The 12,181-nt window shown below is 43.4% G+C and overlaps 1 protein-coding gene across 1 annotated transcript in view; it reads left to right on the top strand.

The window, feature by feature from the left end:
• MACROD2 (MACRO domain containing 2) overlaps positions 1-11,714 on the top strand; it is a 900,884-nt gene extending 889,170 nt beyond the window's left edge. The window contains exons 17-19 of the mRNA XM_026055958.1: positions 2,983-3,069; positions 8,815-8,883; positions 11,630-11,714. Coding sequence (XP_025911743.1) covers positions 2,983-3,069; positions 8,815-8,876 — 149 coding nt within the window. The 3' untranslated portion in view covers positions 8,877-8,883; positions 11,630-11,714. The remainder of the gene's footprint in view (positions 1-2,982; positions 3,070-8,814; positions 8,884-11,629) is intronic.
• Positions 11,715-12,181: the final 467 nt, after the last annotated feature.

The raw sequence follows: 12,181 nt of genomic DNA, 5'->3' as shown, positions 1-12,181 counted from the left end.
TAACCTCTAGCAATCACAGTAAGGAGCGGGGGAGCCTCCGCAGTGAATTGGTTGTCAGGGTGGATCTTGTTCTGATCAGATGCTGCTGTTTAGGGGGAATGGGCTCATTTCTGGGCCGCACACAGTCTTACGGCACAGCAAGCAAGGAGCTTTTTGGATAATCCTTCTTCCACACGCTTGTTAGTGTAGGGAGCGCTCCTGCCCCCCCACCCACGATGATAGCAAGGGACAAGATGAAGATTTATATTAACAGAGTTTCAAAGCCTGCCTGAAAAACAGCTGATCTAATGTACAGGCTTCCTCCCAAGGTTTGCAGTGGGACTCAGCTTTGTTCAGGTTTAAAATATCTTCTTCCTCATTTGTCCCTGAACGTCGCTTCTCGCTATCATTTTGTGGCTGATAATATCCAACAATCAACATAGGCTGTAACAACCCCGGTATAGCCAAAATCCGTTCCCGGAGGGGATGGGGAATCAGCTATTCAGACTTGGAAAGAAGACAGAAATGCAGAACATGCATTAGTGTTCTTCTGACAATGTTTATGGCCCTAAACCCTTTGAAAACTGATTTTGCAAATTTGCTACTGTTGTTACTCTTTCCAGTATCTCTGCAGGTCTGCTCCAGGCTCACCTCAATTCGGCCCCAAGCCACAAACTGCTAGCTTTTGGTGTTGAGGGCCCTCAGCTCCTTCTGCTTTCATCCATGCAGCGGAAGCCCTAATTAGCACATGCGCACACATGCCTGCACGCACACATGCACAAAATGTCTTGCCTTTTATTAAGCTCTGTCTTCCCCTAGCGCAGTGCCAATAATCCTTTGCACCTGCCCGCTGCATGAGAGCATTTCTGAAGTGGAACCTGAGAAACCTTTCGGCAGTGTGGTGAAGCCATGAGCACCAGCTAGTTAACAGGACATCTTGGATAGGACCTGGAAACTTTGCACGGGTGTCTTTAGGAGCTGACAGGAGCAGAGGAACTAGGCTGTTACAGAAACCGGGAGTCAAGACATAACCTGTCATATTATGTCTATTTTATTTGGTTAATAGACTGTGGTTTAGAGGAGGCAAAGTCTGATTCACAGGCATCAGCTGCCAGTCTGAACGTGCTGGTGCTTAGCAGGGCTCCTGAATACACGCTGCAGACATCTGGGGTGGCTTGGTAGGAAACGTCTTCACTGCAGGCTGCGCTCATTGCGGGGAGGTTGGTTTTTTTCCCCAAAACTTTGTTCTCCATATAGCCATTTCCCCAGGCTGATCAAAATGTAGCACGACCCAAATGAGATCATTCAGTGTATCCTCCTTGATTAATCAGTGCTTTGATAGTCATCCAAATTTCATATTGATTTTGCTAGAAGAAATCGGTCAGGGATTTTGAGTGTACATTCCCAGCCTTATGCTTGACAAGTTCCTGGCATGGGCAGATGCTGCCACAAGGGAGGGACAGCACTTTTGTCCTTCGTGCGTGTGTAAGAGAGCAACGGGCAACGGGTTAGGGAAGCGTAGGCCTGCCGGTGTGTGGCAGCCCTCCAGAGAGAGCCTCACTCACCCTCGCGCCGTCTCAGGAGCAGCCTCGGGGATTTGATGTGCGTGCGGAGTTGCCACCCCAGGCCTGTGCTGGCACGTGGCGCGTGCAGCCGCAGATGTTTGCAGGCTCATTTTTCGTGTGTACAGGGAGATGATTTACACCAGCGAGGAGGAGGTGGCGTGGTTCATAGGATGATTAGCTGAAGGATTTCTCAAGTAGAAATGTTGCAATGATTGGCTACACCTCCATCGCTGTAAGGTCGTCTATCACGTTTCCCCCCCCCCCCAGCAGCTGGGGGGAATTGAGCTTTCTAGTTATTTGTGTTTGTTTCTGCATTTGCTGAGGACTTGTTTTAGCACTTCTATGCTTAGTAAAAGCATAATGCAGTGGAAGTTGCCTCTAAGACTAGCATTGCCAGCATAACGAGCACAGAGGAGACTAAAATCTCCATTATAGTACATTAGGTTGCAGATACAATTAGAAATAAAACTGGCAGAAAACTTCAGTGTAGATACATGTTTATGGACAAAATAAAAGTAGCACATTGAAGTGCATTAAAAAAAAAAATAGCTGTCCACAGAAAGGAGAAAGAGGTGTTTAAGTGACCTAGAATGTTTTATCTGTCTCTGTTGCTGAAGACATGAATGATTTCAGCTTAAAAGTAAGCCATTTTTGAAGTGTTTCAGTCCTTGCTGTACTTTGCTGTCTTGTAATAACAACCAAAATGTCTAGATTGCTTAGCAACCGATAGCTTGCCGTCCCATAGTTCAGCCACAGGATGGGTGTGAGAGCCTTTAGAGTTGCCACAAAAGTAGAAGTACCAGGATGGATATTAACTAAAAATTGCCCTTTCCGCACCCTTAATGGTAGAATATTAGGAGATCTCTGTATGAAACGGCAAAAACATTCTATTTCCATTTTAAATGTTGCTAGGATATTGAATCTAAGTTTCCAGATAAGCCTGCAGCAGAAGAGAGAAAAATGTGGAATTCCAGCAATAAAATGCATCTCCCTAAATTCAAATTCAAGTTTGTGTCTGACTCCCAAGAATGTCTGAACTCTCACTGTGTCTGGTTTTATTCTGCTAGCTGCAGAAACTTTCTAAGTGTGATTAGGTCCCCATCGTATATTGCATTTTACGAGCAGACAGGGTTCTTCAGAAATGATGAGAAAAGGATGGCGGGGAGGCAGCAGCCCACACTGTGATGTGGTTTTAATAATCCTAGTTACAAAAGAGTGCAGATCTCTACAAATACTCAAGCAGTTATTTTCAAACCATGTTCCTCCCTCTATATCCTTTGCCCTTTTCTCTAATGGCTGCTGCTATACAGCAGCAGAGCCTATAAAGGTAAGAGCATACCAGAGGAAAGAGAAAAAAATGGCATGCAGAGTCTGAGAATTATATGTTAATCAGGTGCTGTAAGTGTTGATTTTTTTCCTTCTTTGGCTTGTCTTACAGGAGAAATGCAAGAGAAAGAGGAAACTTCTGCAGAGCCTATGAAAGTTGAAATTTCTTCTGAAGCAGCAGATGTTTCAAATAATGATGGTACGTTCCTCCAATGTTTTAGTTGTCTGAAGTGCATACATAGCATACCTTTCTAGGACTTGTTTATACAGTTCAAAAGTATGAGAAATATATTTGTAATCTCTTCAGTTGAGTCTTCTGAGAGTTTATGCCATCCCTACTGTCACCTGCTAGAGGCTTATGAATTTTTTTAGCAATTATGTCTGGATCTTTCAGGCCTAGATCCACATTCCTAGTGGCCTATCAAGATTCAATGGAGTATGTTTCCCATAAAATTGACCCATAGGATGTCCTTGGAAATCTAGTGGAAGTACCTTTTCAGTGCCATGCCACTGCTTTTCTCATTGACTCAGCTGATATGTTCAATTGGTGTGTTCAGTCTGCTTTCCTTTTAACTAAGCCATATTTTGGATCTGCTGTAACCTTGGTCTGGAAAATGATTTGGCCAAGATGTATCTGGTTACAACTGGAAGTCAGAAGAGAATATTTCTGAAAGTCTCTGTACTAGGGCCTGACTCTGTCATGGGGGAAGTATTGCTTATCAAATTACTCTGAACTCATGTGTTGACCTCTAATCAGTATTAAGCTCCTTCTAGCTCAGAGCTGACTTCCCTTCCTGCTTCTTCAGCGTTTCTGTATAGTTCAGTCTGGTGGAAAATGGAAGTTGTCTCTGAAGAAATTTACTACTAATAAAACAATAAGAATTTTGAGATGTAACAGAAGTTCTGGTCAGGCTTGTGAACATTATTGACCTGAATCTCCTGGCTTGGAACTCAAGGAAATTTTTTTGTCATTGACTTCAGTGAGAGGATGATCTAGGTGTCTGGCAAAGCCCTGGCAAGGATTGAGTACTGGGACCCTACTCCAGCTCTGTAGTGTTTAAGCAATTCATACACTAAAAAATGACCTTCTGGTCTCTTACCATGCATAAAGAAGCACAAATCAGTGTGCTTTGATTTTTTTTGAGGCAAACCCTTTACAACTCTTCATGCCACAACATTTGACTCAGTGGCTGATTTTGATATTGGACTGTAAGGAAGTTTCTGCAAGAATAGGAAAAGAAAGCATCCATAATGGATTTTCTATTTTTAAATATTAGAGGCTGTGCTGTTACTAGGAAATGTGCAGAATAAAGCCAAAAGAGCCTTCTCTCCTCATCTCCTGAACAGGCCAACCAAAAAACTCACAGTGACATTAAAATATTTTAATTTCCGATCCCTGGAATGGTCTGGGGTACTTAGTTAAAGCAAATCAAAATTTTGTAAAAGAATATCTGTAGGGATTTCCCACTGGAAAGAAAAGTGATCACAGGGCTACTCTAATGTGTGCTGTAGCACAGCACAGCTGGTTCAGCTGACAGATAGCTTCTGCAGTGATGATCTTAATAGGTTTCTTTGTTTCAGTTGTTGCTTATCTTGTAAGAGCTTTTGCATTTAATTCATCTTGTAACTTCATTCTTTGTGAACTTTCTAAGTTGTACAAAAGGACTGGAATAGGGTGTCTACTAAGGCTGCAGAAAAGTACTCTGATATTAAGAAAAGTCTTCATTTCTTCACAGCTTATGTTGCTGTTGGGATCATAGTACACGGTTGTTTTTCATTTGATCATATGTCACATGTTAAAAAATATAAAAACACAGATCAAAACCCTCATGCTTTGTTTTCTCTTAAGGGTTAAGTTTCACTGAAAAAAAACTGAAGAATTTCTAAATGTACTGGGTACTAGCTGAGATTGAAAAAAAAAACATAAAAAGGTTCCCTGTGACAGTAATTTTTATGCAAATTGCCTATTTTTCTCTGGTCCCCTTCCTCTGCCCCAGGAGAGCTCATCACTTCACAGCTGAAAGCGCAAGAATATATCAGTCAGTACCTCTTGGCAGCCTGGCTCTTGTGTTTTAATTTCATGTACCATGTCACAGTGAAAAGTGCTTTATAAAAGCTACGAGTTTAGATAGATGAGGTAGATCTCAATATTGGTTCATCTAGTGGGCAGGGCTGTAATAGTGATATATTTCAGAAATTGCTATTATTTGAAAGCTGGGCGTGATACTCCCTCAGCAAAGCTGTCAGAGGGTGTGCGTGTAAGCCTGACTGGGTAGGTATATATGTGTATACAGACATACAGGTAGCTGTTGGCAGTCGCTGCCAGCAACCAGAGCAAAGATCCCTGGCTCTTGTGTTACTTGTACCCAGGGCAGATGTGCTGATTAGTATTCCTAATGACTACAAAAGCCGCTTTTGCTGATAGGTTTCCTAGACAGTGTTTCTCTGCTGGCATATATTTTTTTATCCCACCAAAGCTTCAAGGATTACGAAGGTAGATGTTAGTTTCCAGCTGGTATTAGGCAGATCAGACTGTTCACTCCTTTAATAATGGGGTTACTCATCCATTCTTTTTATTTCAAGTCTTTGGAAAGCTGCATCTTGACTTGCTGACACAATAGGGGGAAAGAAAAAGATGAAGCAATCTCAAAGGAAGTGTCAAACCTGAAACTTCAAATTGTTTCATAAGCCAGTGTAAGTTGATGAATGCAATAGCAGTAACCTGACCTTCACGTGATTTGCAGAAGCAATATAAAAGCAAGATCTCAAACAGCTAACACCATCCTGCATTTTATGTTGTTGATGTAATATCTAAGAAACAAGTAACTATCAAGTAAAAAGATGCACATATCCCATCACARCACAGTAGGTTTGATTCAAAATAGACACGGTTTTCTTTCCTGAACAATCTGGTGTTATAGTTAAATGTGCTATAGCTAAGTTACATAAATGCAAAGTGAAACATTGTTTAGGAAGCAGCTGAAGAAATAATTATTTTTGCAATATGAGTCTGACTGAGCTCCTATTTAAATCGATACAATAATACTTTTCTTTCATCTGCCAGCCAGGCCTGCAGCATAATATCCTTTGGGGGAAGAATGCTCTCTCTCACACAGACAACTCTAAACTTAGTTTTCCATTCTCCCATTTACCTGTCTTTTTTACTTAGATGATGAGCTGTAACTCCTGGCTACTGACCTTTAAGAGCATGCCTTGCTGCTGAACTACATCCCCCAGTTCAGCAGAAACTGCAGCACTTTGACGAAAGTGTGCTGTGTGCTGGGTTATTTCAGCACCGGTCGGCTCCTCTTTGGGGGCACTTGCTTGCTTTTGAGGGGAAATCCTTCTCGAGTCATAATCTGAGAGCTGCCAGCGAGTTCACAGGTGGAGAGGGAAGGTGTGGACAGGCACTCCCCAACAGGTCAGAGTTTAAGAAAAACCAGAACACAGAAGTGCAGAGAGAAAGGTCCATTTCCACTGCAACCTTGCCATGCTTCACTACAGTACGGGGAGCAGGTAACACTGAATTTAGGAGACAGGCAGCGTCCTTGAACTTCTGGTGCTTCCCAGAGACGCCGAGCTTCTGGCCTTTGTACCGTGGTGCTGCAGGTGTAAAAAGCCTGCTAACTTGTGTTAGCAGTTTAACACTTCCACAAACCTTGGGAAGAGGCGAGAAGGCCGCTTGTGGCTTGTGATACAGGTGGATGTAGCTCACACAGGGCTCACCTCGTAGGTCTGACACTAACTCATGCTGGCCTATGAGTCATGTCCCCTGCGTTCCCCATGGCAGTTCTTCCCTCTGCACTTGCAGTATGTGCTCTACTGCCGTGCTATTCTACCAGCTAAATACAGAGGGTTTTGTAGGTGGCCTTGCGGTGACGTTTCACCCAGTGGTCTGAAGAAGCTTGTCCTTCAGTTACAAGATCTTCCTGTCTCAGTCAGCGCTGATGCCAAGAGCTGACCTTAGTCACAAATGCAGAAAAAATGCTAAAAACAAAACTTGCAGGTGCCTTAGCACTTCCAAGCAATCTGCTGCAAGTACAGTGCAGTATTTTTCTGTGGTGATTCCAGATGCCCGTCTGCGATTTCCACTGGCAAAACAATCCGATTTGGGGATTTTGTTTCTTTCCCACTGGCAGGGGCTCTAGGTTTCAGGATGCCTGCAGAGCTTGAGTGCCATTGCAGGGTTTCTCCTGCCTGAGAAGGACAGCATGGGGTTGCCTTTAAAGCATACCTGTGCGGTCTGTGATTTGGCCACCTGAATGTGAGATGCTACCTGCAGGAGTAGCGTAGGCTGCTTGTAACCATTAAAAAGGAAAAGGGGAGAGGAGGTATACTCATTTTGGATGCTGACAGAGCTGAACCTCGAGTTTTGAATGAAACTTTTGTTCTGAAAGCGACCTCTATAAAATTGTGAGCAAAGCCTCACGGTGCTTTCGGAAAGCCAAGCCAGTGAAATTGGCTGACATAATGAGGCTGAGCAAGGCTGCTGTCATCAGTGCACAGCAGCCTTTCCTTAATGATTTTTTATTAAGCATCCTGTCTTTGCTATGCAAATGCACATAAAGAACACAACATAGCTAAATGCGATGTGCATCAGAGCTCCATAATCAGGAGCGGATACTTTTCTTATTATTCATTGCATACATCCAGGAAGCCATTACAGTATCTGTTCTGCATATGTATGATGAATAATTTACAAATAATTCCTCAAAATCCTAACAGGTGTATTGACATGATATTGACTCAAAGATCATACTGCCTGGCTCAAAGTAGCACAGTTATTGATTTTGTTTTTTTTCCCCCTCATCTTTCCTTAATTTCTAAATCTTTCTTTCAGGTTTGAATTTTTTCGCTGTCACTCACATCAAATGACCCATATTCTGCAGTTGATACTGCAATATAAAACAGAGTTTTTTAAAGCAAAGTGTTAATATAAATGGCCTTATTAAAATTCATTCCAGAACAAATACTAATACTAAAAATACATCTCCTGAAGCACCCCTTTGTATTCAGTCTAGATAGGACCGATCCCACATGCCACAGTTTATATGACATTTTTGCACAAGTCATTTGAAATGAATTTAAGCCTTGTATTTAAATTGTTTCTTGTTTTCAGTAATTTTAATGAAAAAATAAGGTTGTTTTCATAAATTAATAGTGCACTAGTAAGTATAGGAATATTTCCCCTGAATCCTCCCGTAGGCTACAGCAATTTGCAGTTGAAGGACATCCTGAGGCAGCATCTCTGTAATTAGAGATGGAGCCACATTCAGGCCACAGCTCAGTCCAGGTTCCCGCCTGCAACTTAGTCAAAAGCCTGAGGATGTTCAAATCAAAGATTTTGCTGTATTAGTCAAAGACTCTGTGCAAGGAATCCTTTTTGATGTCACGAAGGGAGGTGAGGAGATCTGCAGACCTCATTAGCATGGCTGATATGAAAAACCTCCCTGTCAAATGCTAAGAAATGCTTATGCATGTGTGTAACGCTCTAACCGCCGCACAGTGACACTCCGGTAGGAACAGGCAAAGGCCAAGACCACTCAGTCCGGTGAAACTCTAAATCACCCTTTGGAGGTACCTGTGTCTCTGTCTATGGTCTGTGGAGACAGAGGAGGGCAATTAAGCTCCTCGATCAGGCACGTCGGTTAGGTGCCAAAGTTAGACTGGATGAATTTGGGCCAAAAGGAAACTCTAGATCTAGAGGCTGGTGTTTCTGGTGATACTGAAGCATATGCCCGTGCAGAACTGTTTGTCAGGGTTTCCCTGTAACTGTGGACAAAGATGGCTAGCCTAAGAGACATTTTGGCAGATTTATGGCATTGAATTTTTAATGCAGTAATTGAACTCTGTCCCCTTTGGGTTAGAAGTGGTTGTTACTCAATGTGATAAACTTAACATGTATTATGGATAGAATTTGACARCTGTCTTGTTTTGTTTTCAGCTGAAATGAATAGTCAGGTTGAAAGTGTAAGCAACCCTACAGAAACAGAGCTGGAAGCTTAACTAATAGGTAAGACACTTATGGCTATTTTCCCCCTTAGAGCAAGTGTGCATTTTCCCTCCAGCTTCCATTTGAAAACTAGATTTAGAAATGACCATAATTAAAGTTAGACTTCACAAAAAAAAAAAAGAAAAGAAAAGAAAGACAGAACACAAAGGAAAAGAATTTGGCCAATACGGCATATATTACGCAAAAAATAAAAATATCCAGTAGACTTGGTTTGTCAAGTAAATATTATAGTAGCTTTCTGCAACCGTAACGGATTTAGACAATGCATGGTTTTAGATCATCGGAAGGCAAGACAGCACCAAGATAAGCAATGGAAGAATAACTGAGTGAACAATTTTTGGCATTGCTTAGGAAAATGACAAGCAATTTATACTGGTTGGAACCAAGTTCAGTTCTGTGCAATCTGTATTCTGGGAACAACAGGTTCATGTCAGAAGGGGTTTATTGCCCTTGGCTCTCCGATGCCTAACGTCACTTCTAACTATACTGCTGTAAAGCAAAGCAAAGTCAGGGAGCTGCTTTTTGGAGCTTTGCTGCTTTACGCACTGAGTGATGGTGCTGTTGCAGGAGTGCACAATGGTGGTTATTGCAGCAGAATTGTTCATATACTTAAACAGCTTCACCCCTGGATAAAAATGATTAATTTGCTAGGAAGACAGAAGTCCGAGGCCCACCCTCAATTAAAAAAAGCGGTTGTGATTCCTATCTCAACAGTACAGTTTTAAAGTGTTAATACACAACACTCCCTCTGTGGAGGGTTATAATAAGTTGCCAGTATCATATACAGCAAGATGTGTTATTTATGCTTGTAATGGGATTTCATGTAGCTCGAGACCGAATATAGAAGCTTCACAACAGTGGCAGCTGTATCACGGAGATTTAAAATACAAGGTCTTATTACCGAGCATACCCCTTTGTCCTTGTCAGCATATTGACAATATGCTGCCGTGCTGCTGGAATGAGAAATATGGCCGATGGGGGCCCTGTTAAAAAAGTATTGAAGCAAAACTAGAAGGAAGCCTCATAATTAAAATACTGCTTCCACAGTTCTTCCTGTTTACATCCCCTTTCCTAGCTTCTGGTTTTATGCTCTGTTAAAGAAAGGAAGGAAAAGAAACTAGTAAAATCCTCACTGATAAAAATACATTTAAAGATTAATTCCCTGCATTGGTTTAAAAAATGTATCTGACAGTTATTACTGCTTTCACATGATCTGAAGGAAGTCTGTATTTTGTGCTGCATTTTCCCATGGAAATTAATGTCTGTGAATGTTTTGGGTTGGAGTCCTTTTTGCTTTATGAAGGTGAAGTTTTAGAAGAATAATACCACAATTATCAGTTAATTAATAAATCTCTTCAATTCCACTGCAAGGCCTAGCTATACTGGCACTAATCAGAAGGGAAGGGGCCTGAGCCAAGGGTACAAAATGCCTTTCCCAGCATTTTAATGGCATGTACAGGATTAGAAGTAAAATTTGAATTCCTCCCAGCTCTCTACTTAAGTCCTCCCAACCCTGTTGCCACTGCTTTAATTGCAAGGAGCGGATCCATGGAGGAGGATTGATCAGCTTGTTAAACTTCAAAGCACAGCACTCCCCAGGGTCTTTCAGAGCCAAGGAGATCCCTTTGGTTACTGCATTTGGTATTTTAATGTAGTATTTCTAAAAAACGTTGCAAGGTCTAGCACCAAGGCACCTACTAGAGCTGGGATGTCTCCAGCAGTGGAAACACAGGGCAAAGTGGGTAGCATGTTGCTATGGAAAAAAAGCAACCCTCATCAGAGCTGTGGCTTTGCCTCCCTGATGTCCGTGGCCATGCTTGCTCTTGAAACCACAGCCGGAGACTCCCGCGGTTTGTTGGCGCGTTGTGGCCAGCCTGGGGACCCCGGGATCGCCTCAGAGCTTCTTCGGGGCATATTTATTTTAGGTCTGGAGAGTGTCTGGGTGAGCAAGTGCCTTCATGGCGCGTTGGTGCTACTGTGCTAACTGTGGCTGGCGGGACGTGTTTGTTTGCCAGGGCAGAAAAGCCGTGATTTTTAAAGCGTGCTCAAAAGCCACTTTCTGTGCGAAACCCAGTGGTCAGGAAGCAGGGGAGAAGGTGGTAATAAAACGATAGTTGGGGCCAGGATAAGCAAGGCCCTGTGCAAACAGTTGGTCTGAGAAATGCGGAGAGGTTCGCTGCGCACGAGGAGCAGGCAGGTGCTGACGGGTCGTGGCTCATACAAGCCGAAGAGAGGCCAAGCTGCCGCTTGGGCTCTTGCCCCTYGTGGAGGCAAATCATTGCCTTGGACTTGCTAATGGAGTAAACGTGGAAGGCAGGGGGAGGCCCTAATTCCTAAGGGAGCCCCGGGGCTGAGCTGCGGCAAGGGGGCAGGAGGATTTGCTGGGCACAGGCGGTCCCGCGGGAGCATTTCGCGAGGCTGCGGTGACTCGGAGAATAAATGCATGTACGAAGCTGCGAGCTAATTGTTATGGTAGCCTGTCAAGGCAGAAGCGCGTGCTGAGCTTGCCAGGTTTTCCTCGGTGGGAGGGAGAAGTGCCGTCTGGTTGCGCACCTGCAGGGTGCTGTGCTCGTGTGGGACGCTGTAGAAATAATAGTGTCTTTTATGTATAAACCTTGTGACACGTGCAAGGTCTACAGCCGTGTTACAAAGATTCGACTTCGGTTCTGCGAAGGCTTTTGATAGCAATTTAATGCACAGTGCCTTTTTCTTTTTTTTTCTCTCTCGCCCTGTCCCCGTCACGAAGGAGCGCCACGCGAGACGAGGACAGCGGACGACGGCTGAACGGCAGGCACCGACATCGTACGGCATCATTGCGACTTCTTGGCAGAAAAGAGCACGCAGAGGTGCTCTGCGGGTTGGGAGGGGAGGGAGCTACGGGGAAATGCCTCCTTGCTTTAATTTCTCTTTGTTCTCCGTTGCGTTTTGTTCTGTAAACCTGTTGGAAAGAAGCATAACTTCCCAGTTCTAACAATGTTTTGCAACCATCCCTGCAATTACAACAGTTTCTTCTGAACCACGGGTCCCTGTGTTATATTAGGTCTCTCTTCTTCCTCCCCGCTCATATCGTTAGCCCGTCGGGGCCCATCCCTGTTCTAGCATCTTTATCTTCTTTCCCAGTTATGGTACTGTCTGCAGGCAACTTGTGGGAGCAACTTTATCCTCCTCCTTTTTTTTTTATTTTTTTTCCCCTAAAACTGTTCCCTGGGGTATAAATGGAGATTTGCTGTGAGAACACGAACCGCCACAAAGGATTGCAATCCGCACACGCTGATATACAGCAGCCCTCCCTGCGCTA

This window comes from Apteryx rowi, unplaced genomic scaffold, assembly GCF_003343035.1.
Source record: "Apteryx rowi isolate R43461 unplaced genomic scaffold, aptRow1 scaffold_128, whole genome shotgun sequence".
In the NCBI taxonomy this organism is placed as follows: Eukaryota; Metazoa; Chordata; class Aves; order Apterygiformes; family Apterygidae; genus Apteryx; species Apteryx rowi.
This window is presented reverse-complemented; position numbering and strand designations above follow the sequence as displayed.